At 34.1% G+C, this 24,850-nt stretch overlaps 2 protein-coding genes across 16 annotated transcripts in view; both read left to right on the top strand.

Annotated features, from left to right (window-relative positions):
• Window positions 1-2,714, top strand: part of LOC18431881 (uncharacterized) — a 43,348-nt gene extending 40,634 nt beyond the window's left edge. For 9 of the 14 annotated variants that reach the window (XM_088868432.1, XM_088868441.1, XM_088868434.1 and 6 more), the window contains 2 exons: window positions 512-1,329; window positions 1,496-2,714. In XM_088868432.1, coding sequence (XP_088724558.1) covers window positions 512-1,329; window positions 1,496-2,423 — 1,746 coding nt within the window. In that variant the 3' untranslated portion in view covers window positions 2,424-2,714. The remainder of the gene's footprint in view (window positions 1-511; window positions 1,330-1,495) is intronic. The other 5 variants (XM_088868433.1, XM_088868431.1, XM_088868439.1 and 2 more) reach the window with 1 other exon arrangement.
• Window positions 2,715-17,788: 15,074 nt separating this feature from the next.
• Window positions 17,789-22,153, top strand: LOC18431882 (axial regulator YABBY 5). Of its 2 annotated transcripts, none has more exons than XM_006841990.4 (7): window positions 17,789-17,976; window positions 18,619-18,768; window positions 19,235-19,403; window positions 19,488-19,536; window positions 19,683-19,758; window positions 19,938-20,009; window positions 21,843-22,153. In XM_006841990.4, the coding sequence occupies exons 1-7, from the start codon at window positions 17,875-17,877 to the stop codon at window positions 21,888-21,890; spliced, it is 666 nt and encodes a 221-aa protein (XP_006842053.1). In that variant the 5' UTR covers window positions 17,789-17,874; the 3' UTR covers window positions 21,891-22,153. The 2 variants fall into 2 exon arrangements, with proteins under 2 accessions (XP_006842053.1, XP_011622458.1); XM_011624156.3 differs by having other exon boundaries at window positions 21,824-22,153.
• The last annotated feature ends 2,697 nt before the right edge of the window (window positions 22,154-24,850 follow it).

The raw sequence follows: 24,850 nt of genomic DNA, 5'->3' as shown, positions 1-24,850 counted from the left end.
TCCTACATCGAATGACCTATCAAAAAGAGAAATGTGGCATACATGTAATGACTCGGGTCGAAGTTGCAAGATATTGCCATTTATCCTATGTTCTCTAGTGTGTTTCCTTGAGGGAAAGACTTATTATTCATTGGGAAACAAATTTTGTAATTTACCAGTCTACAATCTTAGCCTCAAGAATTCCATGTACAAGTATCCAGACAACTGATTATATGATGTGTGCATTTGTCTGAAGTTGTGAATTTCTTTGGCTGGCACTACAGAACTGGGTTGAACACTATCAAGTATTATTGGGAGAAAAAAAAGGGGGGTTGAATGCTGTGAGTCTGGTTTAAATTTTATTCTCAAATTCCATCCTTTCCCTACTAAAATTAGCAGAATTTAAACTTGGATTAATGTTCTTGTTTTGACATAAGGTGTTGATTATCGTAGACTTAATTTGTGATAGTTTTTCATGAATGGAATGTGTATATTTATTTTGACTTTACTTTTTCATGACACATTAAAAAAGAAAATGCAGGTTTCAAAGAGGGGTTCCCTTTTGGATGATGGACGTGGATCATTTGGACCCATACGTAGGACCCGTCAGAACTTAATCTCTAATGCCGGCTTTGATGGATCCAGACCGTCCATTCCTGCAAGCCCCTTTCCTGATCCAATGTGTTCTCTGGGTTTTGGTGCTACCAAAAGCTCCTTGACAAATATCGAAGAGGGTAGACAGCTTGAATCCCTGAAAGGTGGCGTCAAAAGTTCTCATGCTGTAGACAATAGGGGAAAGGTTAGTCGTGCTACTTCCGCTTTTGTTCTTCCAAAGTCGAGGATGGCAAGGACAATACTAGAGCACTGTGATAGGAAAGTTCCATCTCCCAAAGAAAAATTGGCGGAGTTAGAGCTGGTCATGACAAAGGAGAATAACAAAGAAGACACTAAAGGCCGTGATCACACTGGTGTTAGCAATGAGCAACTGCAGGCACAAAGGGCCCCACAATTGTGTTCTCCAGGAATTAGCAGTTCCTTGTTCACGACTAGAGGTGAAGAAGAGCCTGCGGATTCTAGTAAAATGTGTGGCACTTTATTTGCCTTTCCTATTCCACCGGCCCGAAGTGCGTGTTATGAGGAACCTCCCACGCCTACCTTGCCGCCAACTTTTTCAGTTACTAAATCAATTCAAGCGAACAAAGAAACTGCTCCATTGTTGTTCCAATTTTGCACAAAGTCTGATGATAAGGGTCTGGTTTTCTGTTTTGGATCCAACGACAAGGCTGCTATTGATTATTCTACTCCAAAGTTCAATTTTGGATCAGCCAACAAGCCCTTGTTATCTTTCAGGTTAGTCTGGCTTGATGGAGGATTTTCATTCATTGTTTTTAACTCGCACATGCCAGTCTATGGAGCTTCTTGGTACCATTTGATAGTACTTATTATCTGGATTTGGAGGCCTAGCATGACCTTGAAAACATTTCTTAGAAATACTTTTATTCTTGCTTTATTGCAGTTCTGCAGGTGTTGCTGCTCAAACAAAACCTAATGCGGTATTGGAAAAGGAGCATGGTGGGACATTTGCATCACAAAGAGGGGCCACTTCCTTGTTGGGGATGTCCTCTGCATCAACTTCAAATCCCTTGTTTTCCACTTATGGCTCAAAGGCTCCTTCTTATTTGAATTCAAGTAATTGTTCTCTTGTTTCTTCAGTAGTTTCTGACACCTTAACAGGATGCGATGGAAACTGCCCATTTATTTTAGGAAACACTGCTGCCTCCACTTTGGCAACAAGTGCCTTTTCTTCGGTGTCTGACATTTCTGCATCAAAAATTCCTTCTAAAGCTTCAGTGGCCACTTCGCCTCCTTTTGCTATTAATGGTACCACTGCAATCACCGGTGCATCTTCTTCATCAACTGCTGATGTTATTGGCCCTCAAAAGACTACTAATATATCTTGTTTGGGCACTAGAGGAGGACCTTTATTTGGATTCTCGACATCGTCGAATAATTTGATTCTGGGCTCAGATGGCAAAGCAAACTCTTTGACAACTCCTGTTTTCGGTGGTGCCTTTGCTTTTGGGGGGTCATCAGCTCATGGTACCAGCAAACCATTCACTTATGGATCTTCATCTACTTTAGGTGGTGCTTCTTCTTCTTCATCTCCATCTCAGTCGATCCTATTTGCCCCTTCCAGCAAATCAAGTAAAATGATGGTCCCATCAAAGAATCCCAATTCAGAAATGCCTACTTCAATGCATTCACAGCCATCAAATTCCATATTCGGGTCTTCCAGAATAGAAGCGCCATCACCACCTACATTTACTCAGGCAGGCTGCAGACCTGATTTTTCTTCTCCTGAACTGCTTCCTCGTGGTGGGGGTGACAAATCTGCCCTTAAAGTCATCAAAATTAGTCAGGCGAAGAGGATGCAGAGAAGGTAACGATTCGTATTTGTAACTTCATACCGGAAAAAATGCATGGTTGATGAGCAAGCATTTCTGATCTGAATGATTAATTGGCAAATGAGTAATGTGCCTGAAGAATTTGAAAGCAAGAGGTTAAGAGGTAGTCATTATTCATATTCATCGGTCCCATGAATACCTTCCTAGAGCCTGTATTTTTTTCAAATGGAAATTTGCATGCCTTGCTGGTGTGGAGTCTCTTATCAAATTTTGGGTTCATGCACGGACATAGCCTTGTTAAGGAAAAAAGTAAAGCTTTTGATGGTGTAATCTGGTCCGTATAGCATGGACAAGTGTGTCTATAGTTTTTGGTGCATGTCGACAAATCAAGGACACTTGCACATGTCAATGTTTTAAAAACTTAAGACATCTATTTTTTGAACGTTCTTTTTGAAATATTACCATTAAATAGCCTGTGTTACGGGAAATCCCTCCTTTCCTCCTCATCTAAATAACGCATGGATGTATTATATCTAAAATCCAAATTTGGGGTTGGTGTTTGTGATGCTTCAGAACTCAAAAGGATATGTGACATATCCATGTCTTTGTAAAATAGAATCTGGTTTAAACTTATTTTTCATATAAAAAAGAAATGGGAACCGTCCTTTTGCATAATGTGGGGTGGGCATCAGGATCTCACACCTAAATGTTTTTGCCATTGTAATGGTGCCATTTGTAATTTATTTCACTATGAATGTAAATGGATTCTCGCTAAGTGGTTATTGTACAATTCAATGTGTCCTAAAAGTAGTTTATGCGTTGGGGATATATTTCAACATTTGCATCCCATGAGGCATAACTATCCATCTAAACATGGATGTAGATGACAGTCTCTCCAATAAAAAAGGTCAAATCATTGGCGTAAATATTTCCTTACGAAAAAAGATATCAATTTTAGTTTTTTATTTTAATTTTTTCATATTGATGATCTCCATATTAGGGATTGTATATTCCTTAAATATCAGGGTCAAAATTTATTTTAAAAACAGATTATTAAGGAGGGCTGCATTTCTATATATGAGTCCAGAGGGCTCATAAACCGGACCTTATTTGATTGATCTATCCACTATAACCTTAGGTGGACCTCCGTTCTTTTTGAAAAGAAAAAAAGTCTTTAAAAAAGGAAAGACGAGTTGGACCAATGAGGAACCCTAGGTTAGTCAATGTAAAAGGTGACTCTCAATGATTATCTTCGAGCACAAGAAGTAGAAAAGAAAAAAAGGGGAGAGAATTTGATTTCTTATACACTGAAGATCAGGCTGTTCTAATGTTGGACGATCTGCAAAATTCTAGGGCTTGCTTTTTCAGGCGAGAGCTTGTGCAGACCTTTTTTACTTTTTTTTGTCAATATTGGTCCCTAGGTTGCAATTTCTCTTTTTATTTCATATTATTTATTTATTTTTTTATTTTCCATTTAGATTGAACTCTAGGTTGGGTAGGTCGCATCCTTACAATTTGGGGCACCTGAGGGAGCAAATGCAGATGTTGATCCCATGGGAATATAAAACCCTTTTCATTTATTCTGGAAAGGGTCTTTTGCCCTCCATTTGGAGCTCCTCTTTTATCTCATAAAGTTGAGGAGGGTGGCAACTGCACGGGCTTTGCCTTCGCCCTATGCATAAAGAGGCATTGTGGATGTTTTCTTCTTTCTTTTAGGGTCATGGTTAAAAAAATTAAAAGAGTAAAATCGAATTTTAGTGGGTTTACTTACGGACTATGAGTCCATGTAGAAATGAGTTACCACTTAAAAATCTATTTTGAGATGGATTTTTGGGACCTAATATTTAAGGATATAGAGATCATGAATATGAATAAATAAATAAATTTAAAAAATAAAAATAATGATTCTATTAAAAAAACATTTGGACAATCAGTTTCAATTATCTTTAGATGGACTACCCGTGCTTTATACCTCGAAGACAGCAAATGTAGAAATACGGTCCAGACCGCATGAAACAGTTTTCTTTCACGTTAATACTAATAAAACCCGTTGCTTACATTCCATGGACTCTAATATAATAACCTAAACCCTACATAAGCAACCACAAATCAATCACGAGAAAGAGAAGAGTGGGAACGTCTGCTGCATTCCCCCGTTAGCAAAAGCAATGCTCTCTCTCTCTCTCTAACTTTCCTATAAAAAAGAGAGAGAAAAGGAGGTTACCGCATAACGTGTCGTAGAGATTTAGGGTTAAGCATTTGTATATTGAGGTTCAAACTAAGTGTTAAACTAGATTCAGAAAAATAATGAAAAAGGAAACAAAAAGGAGGAGGTCGAAAAGGAAAAAGAGGTCTGATTGTTTTGAAGAGACAAAGGGAAGGGGCTGAGGCTGAGGCTGAGGCTGAGGCTGAGGCTGAGGCTCACTCACCAATGTATAGCGGCGCCCCCCTCTCCTTTCTCTTTGCACACCGCCGCCTTTCTCTCTCCCTTCTCAACCAAACTCATCTCTCTCTCTCTCCACCAAACTCATTTCTCCCTCCTCTAACAAAACTCATCTCTCTTTCTCTCTCTCCCTCATATATTTACACTATTTGTAATTATTCCTATCATTATTTGGCTTTTCTTTTATGGAAAATTGTCTCATGCGGCTGGACCGCATGACTACGTGGTCCAAAAGGTGTAAAACATCCATCTTTAAGATAGATGCAAGTAAGTTTGTGATGTAAAACATCCATCTTTAAGATGCATCCATCTTTTATTTTCTTATTAACGATGGTTAATCCCAGTTGTCGCTCTATTAGTTTAGTTTGTGATGTGAGTAATGATTTTATGGGACCCTCTTTCATTCATGCGTGTAAGATCCCAAAAAATCACCATTAAAGTTGATACGGATCTTTAAAAAAGTTATCACATGGATATGGGACTTGATTTTTTTAGAGATCCATACCAACTTTAATGATGATCATTTGGGGTCTTACGGGAAAAAATCATATAGGATCATTTTTCTTAGTTTGTATAAGGCTGACGCACTAAACAATCAAAGTGGGTACATCTTGAAATAGTGTCACAAGATGTTATTTTAGTAATGAAATAGCATCGAAAGACGTTATTTTAGTAATAGAAATCTTTGTGATGGCATGGAAATTTATTTTTATTTCTAACAATAAAATTTAAAAGTTTAAAAAATAGTGTCTGACCAAAAATATCTATAAACACTTGATAATCTTGAAAATTGACATTTAAAAAATGCATTACAATATTTAACTGTAAAAAAAAAATTACATTATTAAATGCACTATTTTCGGAAATCCATTTTTCCTCTTGTTCATACATGTCGATATAAGGATTTTTGAACATCGAATGAACGAATTTTTGAAGTGCGCCTTAATTAAATTATATAAGGCCTCACCTTTCTGCAAATTTTTTCCCTTTCTATATTCCTCATGAAGCAACGTATGCCTGAATGGACAGAAAATTCCCTTGTTGGTCCCTCTCTCTCGCGTGTCAAAAAGGAGGGTGGATCTTATGGGAAAAATTACAATTTCCATGCACTACCTTCTGCATGCACGCCAGTTTTTATCTGTCACCTCCTTTGTCCTCTTCATAAAAAAACAAACGTCTCTCTCTCTATTATAGTAAGAGATTGCTAGAGAGAGAGAGAGATAATCCACTGTAATATCCATATGACAAGATGAGATAGATCTACTCTAGGTACAAGTACTCATGATTTATTCAAAGAGAGAGAGGTGGGGTTCAATGCTGAGATGTTTCTCTCTCATGAAAATTATGCAGTCTGATTTGAGATCACGAGTACCATTGTTATTGAATGTTCACATGAAGTACATTCACATGAAGTATATTCAAATGAAAATTTTTTAATTGGGGGGCACTGCCATACTAACAAAAAAAAATCTAAAAAAATATATATCAAAATTCGGATTGACCGAGGTAATAATTTTGGAAAAAATAAAAAAATATGGATCACGGAGCTTTTTGTATTTTACCTAAAATTTTAAAGTCCGTACATAAATCACATACTTGCGTCTCTATTTTCTCTTCTTATTCTTACTGTTTCGCTGCTTCCTCCCTCTTCACCTTCTTTTACTCATTTATGATACTAAGAGACGGAGAGAGATAATTTCTCTCTCCTTTTTGTTATCTATGATATGTAAGAGAGAGAGAGAAAAAGAAAAGCTAAAACAAAAAAAGGAATGAAAATAAGGTCAAATTCTAGAGAGAGAAAAAAAAAAAAAAAAGAGCCAAACTTCATACAGAGAGAGAGAGAGGGGGGGAGGGTGTGATTGCGGCAGCAAGTGGTTGGGATGAGCTTTGTAGGATAACATCACACTTTAAAGGATGTGGTCCCATGTCAAGTGACCCCATAACCAAATTCATTCTCAGTCTCTCGCTCCTCTCTCCATTTATCATTTACTCACTACAAACAAATGCCCATATATGTATTGATCTATAAAGATTTTTGTGGACTGCCGAGCCTATACAACAATTGTAATTGAACCCTCGAGAATTAAAAATTGCGGGTATTCTGGTTCTTTTTAGTAATACATATATTTTTAATTTTTTGGTGTATTTAGCGAAAAAAAATAAGAGGGTTTATGATCTCACCCTGAGAGACGAGCCTTAATAAAGTAGAATGATGGATCAAAATCCGTGAAGCTAACCCTAATTAATTAAAAAAAAAATTTGACAACGATGAAAATGAAAAAATGAGCTACACACAGACGATGATATTTGGTGTTGGTCTATAATATTATTGTCACTCCAATGTAAGATCAAAATCATATTGCTATTGGTCCCCAGACACCTATAGATTTATATAACATATAGATGCACACGAATCCAATGAAAAATATAACTTATATGTGCACATGGAGACTAAGAAAAGTATTCAAATATAAAGATATATGTGGGCACGATAGCTCCAAAGCTTGATTGCTTCAAGCCTGGTGCAAGGACGGGGGGACCTCTTCTGCTTCATCCATCCACCATTCTGAAGAGAGAGAGAGAGAGCACGTGGTATGTGTGTACATGTGAAAGAGGAATGCGAGTTGAAGGAAAAGGACCACAAAGAGGGAGAAGTTTTCAAAATAAAAAAACAGAGTGAGAGAAATAGAAGATGTGGAATTCCGACGTACAAAAACCAAAGAGATGACAGTCTAAAAACAAAGGGGTACGGGTGGAAAATGACTTCCCCCAGTTTCATCGAGAGAGAGAGAGAGAGAGAAACAGTAATTTCGTCCACATGTGGAGAGAGAGAAACTTGGTCCACATGTTAAACCCTACTTTGCTCGTGCAGGTCATTGTGTTTGGGATTTTTTCGAAGAATCCAAGGTCACTTTGCCTATAAATTTCAATTTTAATCCAACACATTATAATCCTCCCTTAGTTAGCGAATCGGGGAATAATAATTTATCGCCAAACCAAAACATCGGTAATAAATCGGTTTAATTTTAAAAACATAAGGATCGCCCCAAATTTCGGTAAGTTATGGAATTGTGAATATTTTGGACTTGCCTAACAAAACGAATTGAAAAAATCTGATACATAAAAATGACTTGATATAGGATTATGATTTGAAATTATTCTACAGATACATCAAAGCCATTGAACAATAATAATTTTATGGCCTTAGAGTGATATTCGATAATTTTTTATCTAAACTCTCAATAAATCCAACGACACTAAATATATAATAGATTTATTGATGGCACAAAATGAAACGACAAGAAGAATACTAAGCACAAGAACTACCATTAGTAAGCAACAAGAACTTTAAACCTCGTATAATATTATTGTTCATAAAAAAATGAAAACCATGAGTATAGGATTGCAGGTAACTAAAATAAAACACAAAAATATAAATATGCAAAATAGTAGTTCATTTAAAATGCTATGATGTATACACCAATGAAATAACAATCAAAAAATAAATAAATAAATCAAAATATGAACTTAATAGACTTCTATATACATAAAGAAGGCAACAAAATACTTAAACAAATTCAATTCTCTCATTGAATTCCTAGCTGAATAAATATTTAGCATCATTGAATTCTCTCTTACTTTTTATAAGGACGTTCTGGTTTTTTTTTTTAAAAAAAGAAATATTTTTTATTGACTTATTGTGCTTCTACCTCTACCTATTGTTATGAAATATATGACTATTTTAATATCATAGTTTTTGGGGAATATATTTCTTGTATTTTTGGTAGATTTTTTTAAGGGAACTTATTGGTAAAATTTTTGATGGAATTTTTGTTAAATGAGTATTCTTAATTTACTCTCATTGTTAATGTGCTTATATTTAAACCATAATTCAATAATATTGAGTTAATAAAGAAATAAAAATTTTTATAAAAAAATAAAATAAGGATTTATATTAGTTCAATTAAAAAAAACATGATTTTTTGAAGATCTTTTGGGAAAACTCAGAGAGCTTAATGGATTTAAAAAAGGGTGCAGTTTGTATAGAGCCAAGGCTCTAAACAATTAAATTAGAGCCCCCTTCAAATAGTGTCGAGAGATATGGCTTCAATACTGAAATATTTTGTAATAGCCTTAAAATATACATTCATCTTTAACTATAAAACTTAAAGCTTAAAAAATAGTGTAAATCAAGTAGATCAATGAAAACTTTAAAATCTTGAAAATTGACGGTAAAAAAATGTTTTACAAGATGCACTATTTCCGAAACTTGAAATCCATTTTTTTCTCATGTCCATGCATCTTGATGTTGAGATTATCAATTTGATGTTATTTGGGCATCAAAACAACCACTTCTAGTGAAATTTTTGAGGCGGGCTCCAATTTGATTATTTAGAGCCTAGGCTCCATATAAACTTTTCCCTTTAAACAAATCAGAGATTTTTTAAAAAAACACGTTTTAAATGGAGACTTGCTAACTATGGTCACACATGTAAAATAGGGAGGCTTGTTTGGTTTTATAAAATGGGAATGGTTATCTCTCTAACAGTGGGGACAAAGAAATGCCTGGCCACGGGCGCACTTTTGAGAAATTTGATCCTTATTATCATCATATAAGCCTTATCCAAATCATTTGGGTACAGCTACACGAATTTTGTTCCACCATTCTACTCTATCAAGGGTTATACCCTCATCTTGATTATTGATCATCATATATCTTCTCACTACTTTCATACATGCCCTTGTGGGGCCGTCTCTTTACCCTTTTAGACCCTTTACTTAAACCAAATCGCCCCTCCTCCTCCTTATCATCATCATGATCATCCATGTCTTATGGTAATTATTTGGGGTCTGCTTCATGAATCATGTTCCTCCATTCTTCTCTATCAATGGTCATGTCCTCAATAAGACCAAAAGTCACCATATTTTTTTCCATTATTTCTATTTGTATCATTTTGGGCCTTCCCCTTAGAACTTTCCACTTAGACCAAATCGTACTCCTAACGGGTGTTGTATTAGATCTATGCTACAACACCTAAGTCTACTTCCCTTCATCTTCTCATCTATTGAAGCCACAATTAAATTCTCTCGTATGTATTCATTCTGAGTTCTATCCCTTCTTGTCTTATCATTCATCTATCTCAATGTCCTCATTGAACCTCATTGATCCTATGGATATATTTTTTGATTGCTCAATATTCTATCCCATAAAGTATGGCCGCTTCCCCTTTAGTCTTAATGGTAAGCAACAATCACATAAAATTCTAAATGCACCCATTCACTTTGTACATCCAGCTCTATTTTATGTGTCACATCTTCCTTAATCTCTCTATTTTCTTGGATTCCCTAGATATTAGAAACGATCTCTTTTAGGTATTTGTTGACCATCAATCTTAGTTACTTTTTTGGTTTTACTCTTATTATTACTAAAATTGTACTCTACATATTATGTCTTAGCCTGGCTAATTTTAAAAGAAATAATTGTTGGGCATCCCATCTCATGAGGGAGGAATACCAATGGAAATTGGCTAACTAGAAAAGGGAAATTTTAGAAAATAAAAAAAAGATGACTTGTTGATCAAGTCATTATATCCTGTTGACTCATACAAAGGCGAGGTTATTGGGTCATTTTTTGGCTTGCATCTCTCTTGGGCCATTTCTTTGGGCGGATGCTTCTTGGTGTATTAAAAAATAGAGGAAATCTTCTTCCTTCTCTTAGGGAGGGTTTGTTTTTCTGAAAGATATCTTCTAGAAAGTTGAATGTTTTGTTCTAAAAGGTTTATATAAGTTCTGGGTACTGTGTTTGATAACATATACATATTAACCATAAATATATATATATATAACATATATAACATAATATAATATATTTTATGTATTTTATTAATATATATTTGTATTATATGTAACATATAATATAATAATATAAATATTATTATATTTAATAAATATATATTATATTATATATAATACAATTTATTATATATAATATGTTTATATTATATAATATCAGAATGTATATTATATATACTATAATATTATATAAGATATTTATATAATATATAATATAATGTATATTATGTATACTATAATATTATATAAGATATTTATATAATATATTAATATAATAATATAAGTATTACATACAATATATATTTAATTTAATAAATATATAAAAGAAAAGTCTTAAATATGCCTATCGGCAAATTACTACGATGTCTGCCACCGTCACGGTCATGCTATATCTATGATGGCCTTAATCCACGCCGTCTGAAAAAATCGGATGGCGCCAAGCCCATAGGCCAAAATACAGTTCATTTTCGCCCATAGACTTTTTGTAGCCTCTTCCATATATAAAATATTTATATATTATATATTATATATAATATAATATAAATATATAATAATATTATATATTTCATATAATATATAATCAATATATACTACAAAAATACAAATTATATTAATAAGATAAATATAATTATATAATATAGTATTATAATATATAATATAGTATTATAATATATAATATATAATACATAATATATAATATATAATATATAATATTATGTTATAGTAATATTATTATGTATTTATATAATGCATAGTGATTGGTGATCAATAAAAAAAGTTCTGAAAGATTAAGTTCCTAACTCCCTTTAGGAAGTTATTCTTTCACTTTTTAACAAAGGAATGAGAACTTTTGTTGAAATATTAGTTTTTAAACTTGTCATGAAAAGTGTGAAACAAACGTGGAACTTTTTCAAAATATGAAAGAATACTTTTATAAAATCAAACATGCCCTTAGAGAGAAGAGAGAGAGTTATTCTTCTTTGAGAAAGAAGAGAGAAAGATATCACTCTTCTTAGAAAGAAAAAGAAGATAAAAGAGAGCTAGCAATCATTTTCTAAGCTTTTTTTGTAGAGAGGGAAAAGAGAGAGAAGAGAAGAAAAATGAGAGAACCTTTTCTTTTAGAAAGAGAAAGCCTCTAGAAAAAAAAAGAATTATCTGAGAGAGAGAGAGAGAAAAATCTCCGAGCAGGAAAACCTAGAGTGAGAAAGTCTCTCGAAAAAATCATTGGGCCTAAGAAAGTTTACTTTTTGGAAGACTCTTTTAACCATTTAATTAATAGTGGATTCGTCCCTTTCTCCAATGGATGTAACCTGAAAAGGTGAATCACGTAAAATCTCAGTGCCCGTCAGTTATTTGCTTTATTTGCATATTTTCCCACTCATATACATGTACATCGACTTTAGCATATTTTTGTGTCCCATAAATTTAGTTCTGCAGCGCGCATCCGCATTCGTGAGATAGGGCTCTACTTGGGTGAGCCCAACAAATGTTTATATAAGTACGAGGCTCTAAACCATCAAATTAGGGAGTACCTCAAAAATTTTACTAGAAAAGGTTATTTTGATGCCCAAGTTTCCTCAAATTGATCCTCTTGACCTCAAAATGCATGGACATGAGGAAAAAAAAAGATTTCAAGTTTTGGAAATAGTGCATGTTGTAATGCATTTTTGGACCGTCAATTTTTAAGATTTTCATGTTTTCACAGATCTGCTTGATCTACACTATTTTTGAAGTTTTAAATTTTATAATTAGTGTTGGAAATATATTTTACGCCTAGCACAAAGATTTTCAGTATTGAAACCACATTTCTCGACGCTATTTGAAGGTTGACTTTGCTTTGATTGTTTAGAGCCTCGGCTCTATACAAACCACACCAATTTTAAAACCTTTAGATTCAAGAGAATCCCTCCAACATTCTAACTTTGTGTTGACTTCTCCTCATCGATAAAAACTATGTCTTCCACGAATAACATACACCATTGTGTCTCATCTTGTAGGTGCTTGGTTAACTCGTTCATAATCAAAACAAAGACATATGGGCTCAGTGTTGGCCCCTAATGTAGGCCCATTGTTTTTGAGAATTTGCTTGTCTCTCCACTAATTGTCTGCACACTTGTTAGATGCTTACTTATACATATCTCTCACAAAATCAATATACTCTCTAGTGACTCATTTCTATTCCAACACCCACCAAATTAAATGTCTAGGTACCTTATCGTATGCTTTTTCTAAATCAATAAAGATTATGTAGAGGTATTTTCCTTTCTCTTTAAACTTCTCAATCAGTTGCCTACGTAGGAAAATGGCTTCGATAGTTGATCACTTTGGCATAAAATCAAACTGATTGTTTGATGCACTCGTTTCACTCCTTAGTCGTTGCTTAACTACTCTCTCCCACAGCTTCATAGTGTGGCTCATAAATTTAATTCCTTGATAGTTCATATAATTATGTAAGTCTCATTTGTTATTGTAAATAGGTACCACAATACTTTTTCTCCTTTTGCCTTTGTTTTTCTTTGGTCTCAGTACCTTGTTGAACACCTTGGTAAACCGGTATATACAAATCTCCCCCACATGCTTCTAAACCTCTGTAGGGATACCATCTTATCCTACAGCCTGTCCTATCTTTTTTATTCTTAAAGCTTCTCTCACTTTAGATATCCTAATCCTACAAATGTAACTATGACCTATGCCTTCATATATGTTAAAGGTTCCTCCTAACATTGTGTTCCCATAATGTTTGTTATTTAATAATTTTGTAAAATAAATTCTCCACCTTTCGCTGACTATATCACCTTCACCAGGATCCTCCTAACCGATGCTATTTTAGGTCTATGTTGTACTATTTATTAGATAGATATGGGGCTTTTTATTGGGAAATTTTAAAATGAAATGTGTTCTCTTGGACTACTATCTAGAGTTCCTTTCATGCTACTTTGCCATCATGAATACACTTCGTGTTGCTCATCTCCAAGGGCTCTTTATGAATGCGCATTGTCCTCTTGTTACTTTTTTGATGCATTATCAGTGCATTTTACTCTCTCTCTCTCATAAAATATAGGCACATACATCTCACTCTCATAATTATACATGAATATACACATGAACCAAGTCATGGGCTTTTGTTGTGTGTTTTTGGGGCGTTCTGAGAAGGAACCCAATTGCTAAACGCAACAAAATGCGGGACCCAGGCACTGCCATACTCTCTACCCAAGTACGAACCTTAGGGGACCAGTTCAATAATCTAATTCTTCAGGTTTAATTTAATTTAGCTAAAAGATCTCCTCCTTCTTAGAGAGGATACTATCGATTTCCTCCCTTGAGCAAAACACAAGCTATGATATTTTTTGGATCTCAAATTCTGAGGATGTAATTTTTACGACCCTTAAAATAATCTCAGCAAAAAAAAAAAAATCCAAAGTAAACTCTCTAATGTACTAGAAAAAACTTTTGCCTCAAGATTGGATGTTCAATGTTTAAGGGCTAGATCTAAGTGTCGTTTCTTTTAAAAATAGTCATTTAGTAATTATTATGTGTTCCCTAACATTTTAGACTAAGATAATTATCCTAAATAGGTGTTTTGAGGGAGGGAAGAGATGTGCAATGCCAAATGAATCAATTCTAAAACAATCATTACTTCTAGTTGTGGATAAAGTAAAGCTCAGTCTATTCTCTTTCCAAATAAATATGATTCAAAAAAATCTAAATTAAAAGATTTTGAACCAGAGATGAGGTTTTTATCGAGATGTACCATAAATCCACGCTTGCTCATGTGAACCAAATGCTTATTTCATGTCATGACCGAGTCCATTTATGCAATATCAACCTTTCCTAAAACTATTTCTCCAACAAGTCGGTACATACTGCATGTTAACTCTCTTTTTGCAACGGCCAGTGCTCCTCTTGAAAAAACATCTATCTTTGCCTGTAAACTTGAAACCTTGCTCGTCAAAATTTTTTAAAGACAAGAGACTTATTCTGAGACCTGGAAGATGTCTGACACTTGGGATTGTACAAGTGACTTCATTGACCATCTTGATTTTCACATCTCCAACTCCCACTATTTTATGTGAGTCATTATTTCCTATGTAAACAATACCTCCATCATATGGTTGATACTTATGGAATCAATCCCTATATGGAGATGTGAAAGGAAGCACCTGAATCAAGTAGTTAATACTATAAAACTTCCTCCCTATCCATAGATATTACTTCTCCATCTTCAAAACGCTCAAATTTTTCTACTAGATTTTCTTGAGATTGAGTTGAACCAGGTCTCTCATTACAACCAGATTTAGGGCTTATTTCCTTTTTGTGCCCTACCATCTTTCTTCACATGACTTAATTTTCCACATCTCTCCATTGATCTACCCCTGTTACAAATTCATTCCTAGAGGAATCCTAACCAGACTTTCGCGTAGACTCCTGTGTCAGAAGTGCTAAAACAAAATAATCAAATTCAAGAGATTTCATACTACTGAGATCCATGATCAGTCCAACCCATGATTCCGGCATAGAACAAAGTAATATAGTTGTTTTATCTTCTTCATTAATTTTTACATCTAGTGACATCAACTTGTTAATAGAGGCATTAAATTCATTTAAGTGCTCTTGCAATTATGCACCATCATTCATCTTGAGATTGTAAAGTTGAAAAAAATATTATTAGAAAGAGACTTACTTTCATGGGCATTTTTAGCCTATCCCATAGATCTTACATAGTAGCTTCTAAAAAGACATTGAATAAAACGGACTCATCAAACACCAAAAGAATATCTACCTTGGCCAATTTATCCTTCTCATCAAATTCCTCACCATCCATCTGTATAGATTTATTTTGTTTGCCTTTTAAAGCTACAACACAATCATATTTCACCAACATCATATGTAACTTTAATTTTTTGGTTGAGAAATTCGAACCTTCAAATTTTAAAATTTCATATTTGGTTGATCTTTCTCCAGCTAGCTTCAAAGATCTACGACTTGCCACAAACTTTGTGCCCAGGAAGGATCTTAATCCCTACTCCTCCGATTCCAATTGTAGAAGATAAAAATAAAGATCTGGGAAAAATAACAAAAAAGAATAGTGCAAAAAATTAAAAGAAACGAGAAACAAAGATTTACGTGGTTCAACAAATTGGTTACATCCACGGAACAGCAAAATTCTCTTTCACTAATTAGAAAAATACTATGCAAGTATGGAGAATACAAAGGGATAACAAGGTCTCCCTCAAGCCCTAAAGTCTTTCTCTCTCTAAAACATCTACCCAAAGGACTATAGAACTAACCCTTTCTCTATTGCACTATCTTTTTTCCATATTCTTTCTCTCGCTTCAAAGGAAAAGTATAGAAAGAGATCATTTATTTTTTGGTATAAGGAGGTCACAATAACTATTGTCCTTGGATATCAATTTAGGTGGTTGTAAGAGTGTCATGACTCGAAGAAAAAAAATTTCTTAGACTTTGTGACTTGCACAAGCCATTCAATTTGACATATATTGAATAGGAGCGATTGTGGCCTCCTTGTAATAAAGATGAATAGCCTCATTACATATAATCTGCTCTACAAAACAGTTTATAAAGAGGAAAAGCTAAAAAAATACCCACGTGATAGGCTCTCTCTCTTCCTCTCTCTTCCAATCTTTTATTGGTTAGAAAAGGTTTCCCTCTCTCTATCGGACTCATGTAACCCTCTTTTCCATAACTACATGGTTTCAAACCCTACGAAATAGGGTTTTAATATATATATATATATATATATATATATATATATAAGAAATCTAAGTAGTTATCAAATATATAAAATTTCATAAAAATAGTAAACACGTATTCACGTTATCAACACAAATCAAGTAGTTTTATGAATGTACGGAAATCTTGAAAATGGCCCGTTCAATTAATGTGTTGCAATGTTTATTATATTTAGGACTTGAAATATCTTTTTCCCCATATCTATAAATCTTGATGTCAAGATAATAAATTAGATGTTTTTCCCGCATCAAAACAATCTTTTTTGAAGGATTTAGATGTCCACCTTAATTTTGCATTTTATAGTGTTAATCTTATATAAATTTTTTCCTTCTTTCGAAAGGTTGCACACAAACTCGGAGGGAGAAAAAAAAAGACCAGGGATTGTTAATTTACGCTATTTATGCTTCCAAGATATTTATGGGTAATAGAACTATCGTTGCTAACAAAACGTATAAAATATGAGGCTTCTTTTCATTTCCCTCTTTATGGAGTTTATTCACAATTTAGATGACATTAGGGACCACGGGCTTTGAAACACTCCAAAAAGTTATTATATATTGTCAATACCGTTGACATAGCTCGAGTCATAATTTTTGGGCTCTTTGAACATCCATTTCGATTCAATTAATATAATTTTTGTTTCTACAAATTATTTTGTATTAAAATTTGGAGCATACATACATGATAAAATTCATGGGATAAAAAATTATTAGAATACATCTAAAATTTTTAAAGGTAATTTATTTTTATAAAAAACATTTTTTTTTCTTTGCCTGCCAGGTGTGCCTTAATAGAAAAGATGGAACGCCCCAAATTTAAGCCAAAAAGATTTAATAAAAAAATTAAAATAACTAAGACATTGTGACATGAACAATCCTAGTGAGGGATTAGATTGAAGGGTTGAGGAGTGAAGTTACATAAAAAGAAATTCGAAACTATTTTACTTTTATTTTTAATTTTGGGTCCTTAATAATATTTAGTTGTTGTCCAAAAAAAAATAAAAAAATAAAAAAATATTCAATGAAGGAATTCGCCCCCCTCGTCCGCCAAGAAGCATGGAGGGTGGGTGCACAATTGACTGAGGGAGAGAGAGAGAGAATAATGACAAAGGGAGGGAGCGTGAAAAACGCTTACCCGAAACAAACCAGAGAGGGGACGGGTCCCCCCCATCCACCATCGCCTGCTATTGCTATTGCAAATGCAACAGTCATTGCACCCAAACAAACAAAAATCCCCCTTTCTTTTTGCCAAGCCCACTTCTACCTCGGTTTTTGGGCCCTCTCTCTCTCTCTAGATCCTCTATTTCTCTCTCTATCTTTCCTTATAATCAGCCCCCGGCGTTTTCTCTGATCTCTCTCTCTCTCTTTCTGGCTTTAGAGGGGGGAATCTAGAGAGAGAGAGAGAGGTAGGTGAGAAATCAGTGGAGCGGCGAGAAGCACGGACATGTCGAACTGCAACAGCAGCATCAATGTCACTTCATCCCCTTCTCCTTCATCTGAGCACGTCTGCTACCTTCCCTGCAACTTTTGCAACACCATTCTTGCGGTATCTCTCTCTCTCTCTCTCTCTCTACTTTTCTTCTCTCTGTGTTTTCTTTTCTATGCTGCTAACTATCCCGTAATTTAATGGACAGTCGATTAGTAAACTGAAAGCTTGAATTTCTTTTCTTTTTTCCCTATTCTTACTCTTGTAGAGAGATATATCATGTTTAAAATGGCTTTTTTTCTTTTTCTTTTTCTATCCCTTGGAAAGCGATTCAGGAAATCATGGCCGACAGTATTTCTGAGGGAGATGAGTTGATCTCTCTCTCTCTCTCATCCCCCATTCTTTTCATTTTTATAATATCCCTCTCTCTCTCTCTCTTGCTTTCTAACTTTGCTCAGAGAGGGGTAAGCTTTTCTTTGTTAAGCTCATGTACCCCAAATTTTATAACTGGAATTTATTGGATCTTATTTCTCAAAAAAAAAAAGAAAGAAAAAAGAATTTATTGGATCTTCTACACCATTTTCAAGAAAATACAGTGAGACATTGAAGAAATACAATTGGTTTTTCTTTTTTTCACAGCTCAATTCAGCAATAAAAGTAAAAAAATAGCGAACCCTAGCAACCAAAGAAATAATATGAATTGTGCCTGCGAGAGGAGGAACTGTTGATGGTGAGGTAAATGTGTATTGGGTTTGGTTGCAGGTGAGCGTACCATGCAGCAGTTTGTTCAAAGTGGTAACAGTGAGATGTGGGCATTGCACTAATCTTCTCTCAGTCAACATGGCCGCGGTGCTCCATGCCCCCTCTCTCACTCCTGCTCCTGCTAATCTTCAACATGATCAACTCCTTCGGGTAAGTGCGTGCTGGTTTAGAGTCACAAAGAGGGGGATTCATTTTCTCTCTCTTATCTCTATGCCTGTTGGGTAGAGAAAGAAAGGATGGAACCTCAGATAGAAACAAGTTCATGTTCAATTCTTTTAACCAAGAAAGTTGCCTGTTCTTCTTCCTCATTTAATTTAATATTTGGATGTCCAATCACAACTGTATCAAATTCCTATTTGCAAATAAAATAAAATAATAAGAGGAACCAACCCCATCTCATAGACATGAATGTTGCTAGTCTAGTCTGTCCTCCACGGCTGAGACATGGAGGCGCCTTTCTCTCTCCTCTCTTTCTTTCTCTAACAACAAGGTGGCTCCCTCTCAATCTTATCAATCACGTCTGAAAACCCCTTTTCTTAACAATCAAAACCTCATCCCTACCCCCCCCCCTCCCCCCTACTCTCAGTAACCTCATATTTGTTGTGATGAAATGCAGAACCAAAGCTTGACGGGATCTCATGGTTATAACAGGATGATGATGATGATGACAACCATGGATTCATCTTCCACCTCTAACAACTTCAATCACGACGACATTAACAACAAGGTTTTGATTCCGAATGAATCAATCGCCGAGAAGGAAGAGAGGACTGTTGTCAACAGGCGTGAGTTTTATAGTTTCTTAGAGGTGGAAAAAAAACATAACCTCCTTCTTTTCCATCGATTCTCATTAATGATTTATTGTACAGCTCCAGAAAAGCGGCAACGGGTACCTTCTGCTTACAATCGGTTTATAAAGTGAGTAATAACACTCTAATAATCACATATATAAAAAAGGAAACTGTGAAATTTACAAAGGGAGTAATGTTGCGGCATATTTTATTTTATTTTATTTTTTCTCTTCTTCTTTTTCCGTTATTTCTTTAAAATGTTGATTTGTGCAGAGAGGAAATCCAGAGGATCAAGGCCAGCAATCCCGACATCAGCCACAGGGAAGCTTTCAGCACTGCTGCTAAGAATGTCAGCTCTCTCTTTCTCTCCATTTTTTCTGGTTCTTTCGAAATTCCCACCTGTTAACACTGCAACTCTATTTCATTTCTTAACCTGTTTTAGAGTCTTACAAATACAAAAAATGTTGATTATATTTCATTTCATGATTTGGGTGCTAGACTTTGATGTTTCATTTTTGTTTTTGTTAGTGGGCACATTTTCCTCATATTCATTTTGGGTTGATGCTGGACACCACTAAGAAACAACCTAAATTGGATCAGGTAATTTATTTTTTTGATCTTACGTCTCCCATTTGACCTCCTCTTCTATTTATTTTTCTGTTTTGAATGATGAGTAAAATCTTGTACTGGAACCTGCAGCACAAAGCACTAGGCCCGACCCTATTGTTTACCCTCCTGACCATTTATTTTTTCTCTCATTTTCTAGCCCATGTCATGGTGGAAAAGTATTGATGCCATTTAAGTCCCCTACAATAGTACCTGGGCTATGCATGCATAAGTTAGGGTGCTTTTGGGTTTGGTTTAATATCCATTTGGTTTTTATTTATTTATTTTATTATTATAGGTAATTAAGTGGGAAAGACAAAGAAAAGAGTGACCGCATTTTTTAAATAGTTTACAAATTAATTTTTTGATAATATTAATAAGATGATGTCAGTGAGAATGAAAACCAAAACAAAGTGTGGGGGTAAACTTTCTAAATATAGAAAGGCTCAGTACTTACTTGTTCAAAGGTCACAAACACTTAAGTTGTGAGATATAGAATTGGACTATTAGGGTCTATTATTGTTTTGCACAGAGCCCGAGGAGGGTTTTTTTAGCACAGCCAATAGCACCCCGACATGCTCAATTTCATATCTGATCACCTGGGATATTTGCAAGCTTTTTTTGCATCAAAATAATTGGTCGCATTGTATACTTTTCCATAAATTAATGTTTCCCTAGCCTGCTCATCAAGAAGAGGCACCTAGCTGTCAAAAGGGATATCAAGGCACCACCAAACTATTGCTTCTATGTGATTCATTTTTTTCTCCGACTTTCTTTGTTTTAAATCCATATTAGATTTCTGACCTTCAGTTTAAAGTATAAAACATAATTTTTTCAAATGATTTTTTGAAATTTGTTAAGAACATTGAGTTTTTCAAAAAAATTTCAAAAGATTTACAAAAAATCGTGTTTTTTTTATGGAACTGTTATCAATTTGTATTTTATCTTTTATAAAAAAATTCAAAAAATAACTTCTGCTCTATAACTTTATTTCTTGACTAACTTAATAATATTGAATTTTGATTTAAAGATAGGTACATTAACATTGAGAGTAAATTAAGAATCTTGATTTAACAAAACAATTCTATCAAAAATTTCACCAATAAGCTCCCTGAAAAAAAGTGCACAAAAAATACAAGCAATAAATTCCCCTTAAAAAATCAATCAAAACAATAGTGTATCTCAAAATAATAGATGTAATTAACTGAAGAGTAACCCGATGAAAAATCTTGTTTTTTCTTCTTTAAACCATAGCGTTCTTATAAAGAGCAAGAAAGAGATTCAATGATACTAAAGATTTAGGTAACTAGGAATTTAGTGCGAGATTTGAATTTGCTTGAGAATTTTGTTTTTTCTTCTATGCATAGAGAAGTTTGATTAATTTCATATTTTATTTTTTGTTTCTATTTCATTGGAGTATACGACATAGCGTTTTGGATGGACCACTATTTTACATATTTGGGTCTTTACATTTTCTTTTAATTAACAACAATCCTAAATAAATTTTTTATTTTTTGTGCTGCGGCAACAGGGTAAAAGCATCATTGCTGGAATTATTGAAAATTTCAATATAAAATTTTCAAGTATTAGTCTAATGACACAAAAAAGGCTATAAAATTATTGTTTAATGGCTTTAATATATTCATATGAGAGCTGCAAATCATAACCTCATATTGTATCATCTTTACATGTCCGATTTTTTCATTATGTTTTTTAACAAAATTTGAAATATTCACGATTCTATAACTTACCTTATTTTTTAGCTATCGACTTGTTGAAAAAAAACCCACTTATTACCGATGTTTTAGCCTGCTGATGTGTTTGCAGGGATCCGGCAAGCATTTGATGAATCAGGCTGCAGTTTGCATTGAATGACTCGATCTTGTGGATTGATTCATTCCTTTTTGCCACCCCAACCAAATCCTCTCAGTCTCAAGAGAAGTCCTTAATCTCCTCAATACGTTCATAAGATAAGAATGGAATTAAGGAGATAGTATTTCCTTAGCTTCTAATTATTGCAAATCGAAGTTTGAGACCTCCCTCTTATTGAAGTCACTATAAATGTTGCATCTTCTTATTTTGTTGAAGTCATCCAAACTTTACATGAATGGAAGCACCAAAAATTGTTTGTTTAATCATATCATTGTACAGAAACTTTAGCAGGATTTAATTATGCTATAAGAGAAGTAGTCAAGAATTTCTTTTTCTGTGAAGATAATCTTCAAACTATAAAACTCAGTGAATCCAACTCATACTCTCCGGAGTTACTCAGACCTGACAAGTCTAGATCAAAAACCTTCAGAAACTGGGTATCTCACCAGTTCCTGATGTTTTATCATTAATTTTTTAAGACTCGGCTGAGTCTTGATTGAATCGAAATGCCTGACTTGGGATCACGACCCTTACGAGTCTCCATTCAAGTCCTTGGTTTAAAAATACTGTCTTCAATGAAGATAAAAGGGTGCTCTCAATGTATAAAACCTAAGCTCAAACGCCCAAGCGGTTCATTTGATCACGAAGATTAATGAAGCCCTCTCGATTTGAAGCCATTTGTTGATAAAACTCTGTAACTTTATTTCAACACATGAAAATCAGACAAGCACTATGCATACTAAGGTTATGATTTGATGCGTCCTAGTGATTACATCGTTGCCTCTTATCCAATTGCATTTCAATAAATAAATAATGGGTTTAAGATTTCATGTGATTTATCACCATTTATGATACAATAGAGATCTCAATGTTCTGAATTTAATTCAATAATTGTTGCAGTTTTGAATTTTCATGGTTAATTCTATAACTGTTGCAGTTTTGAATTTTCATGGTTAATTCTATAACTGTTGCAGTTTTGAATTTTTATGGTTTTGAACTATGTGATCTTCTTTTATTAAGTGGGACAATTTTCCTCTACATACACACAAAAAAAAAAAATTTATTTTCCCTCTAAAATTTTTGTTTTCTGTATAAAATATTGCACTCCTATGCTGGAATTCTTTTCCCTTAGAATCGGGTTTCTCGATTGTTCTAATTTATTTTCAAATGCCATATAACGGATTTTAGTTCACTCCTGCTCTTACCATTTGAAAGGACAAGTCTTTTTTTCTTGCATTTAGAAATTAGTATAGAGGGGAAAAAGATAAAAAATTGGCATTAAGTTTCGATTTTTGCATGTGTCAATGTAATGACTTCCTAGTTATCTAAAGAACGATCATTTCCTCTTTGTGGCCCATTGTTCCAAGAAGTTGGGTTTCCCCTTTGTTTTTACGGAAAATTACGTCTGTACCGTTTTATTTTATTTTGCTGTTATAACAAAGACGTCCCAAAATATGCGCTATTTATATGGAAGGACTAACCCCCTGATATTTTTTATTTTTCTAACTTTGCCCCATCAGACCGCCTATTAATTTTTTTTTTTTGTTATTTTGCTTGTATTCATAAGGCCATCAAATGTCATAAGAATTGAATGGAACAATTTATAAAGCGGTCCTATGTTTCAAACATCCAACTGCACTACAATTTTAAAGGCATCCGTAACTGAAGTGGTCCAATGTTTCAAACATCGGATGGCGTATTATTATAAACAAATGTGAACAGATAGTAGTCCAAGTTTCAAACATCGGACGGCTTGTGTTTGGGCTTAAATGCCAACGCACAAAAGAAAGAGGAATGAAGAAACGATAGAGGAGAGGAGAAAAAAAAGAAAAAAACCCTAACACAAGCGGTTCGATGTTTCAAACAGCAGCCCACTTCTCAAAGTGTCCAACTCCATTTTTTGACATTGGATGGCCTTATGAATATAAAAAAATAACAAACATGAAACTTAACAAGCAGTGGGCAAAGTCTAAAAAAATAAAAAAATACAAGGGGGTTAGTTTTCCACTTAAATACCGCATAGTTTTTAGCCTTTTTGTTAGAACGGTAAAATAAAACGGTAAGAACGTAATTTTCCCTTTGTTTTAAGAGATTAACCAAGCTTTAACAAATGAGGTATAAAGAAAGTAATTTACACAAAAAAAAAAAAAAAAAAAGGTCAAAGAAAGTACAGGAGATAGAATGGGTTGCCACTCAGCTCATAGCACTGAGAGAGCGCAAACACTAGTGGCCTCTATGACACCACCATTTCAAGTGAAAGCACATAATCAAATGTATTTTCTTTTCTTCTTCTTTTTTTGACAAAATATAACCAAATTGCGCATATTCAAGAAGTGGAGTTGTTTTCTTTGAACTAATGAATGCTTTGACATATATTTTTCCAATCAGTTTAAACTGCCCAATTCCAAACCTGTCTTCCTTTCAAGCACATGGACCCTTACTTGTTGCTTTCTTGTAATAACAGGCCACTATTAGTCCCAAAGTTTTTTTTTTGGCTAATGTTTATTTTATCACCACTGTGGCCAAATTTTAGAACCAAGTCAAGGATTTGTCCATTAAATGAGAACAAAAATTAGTAAATTGAATAAAATTAATATATTTTCTATATATATATATATACGTAGAAATATGGCCAGAAATATTCAGGTCAAAATTTTATCCATACTAGAGAAGAAATTTTATCCATACTTCTCCTGAGAAACTATTGAAGTAATCTTTAAGGATCAAATTGATTATATTTCATGCTTCCGAGTGTATGAATTCAATGGGAAGCCCTTACAAATTTATCACATTATAATCATGATCGTTTTGGTAAGGACTCCTAGGATATATGTCATTTCTAATTTGGGAAATATGTGAGGACTAACTTTCTATTTTTCCAATGACCTACTATATTTCAAATTAGATGGGCCTCTTGGAAAACAAATAGAATTATAGCTAATTAATTGTTTCAAAATTCGGAA

Source organism: Amborella trichopoda, chromosome 5 (assembly GCF_054954075.1).
Source record: "Amborella trichopoda isolate Santa Cruz 75 chromosome 5, AtrichopodaSantaCruz75HAP2 v2.0, whole genome shotgun sequence".
NCBI lineage: Eukaryota > Viridiplantae > Streptophyta > Magnoliopsida > Amborellales > Amborellaceae > Amborella > Amborella trichopoda.
The sequence above is the reverse complement of the archived record's forward strand: the minus strand, read 5'-3'. Positions and strand labels throughout refer to the sequence as shown.

Coding starts and splice junctions, on each gene's coding strand:
- LOC18431882 (XM_011624156.3), top strand. CDS start 17,875: ATGTCGAACTGCAACAGCAGCATCAATGTCACTTCATCCCCTTCTCCT. Junction 17,977..18,618: donor TTTGCAACACCATTCTTGCG/GTATCTCTCTCT, acceptor GTTTGGTTGCAG/GTGAGCGTACCATGCAGCAG. Junction 19,537..19,682: donor GCTTACAATCGGTTTATAAA/GTGAGTAATAAC, acceptor TGATTTGTGCAG/AGAGGAAATCCAGAGGATCA.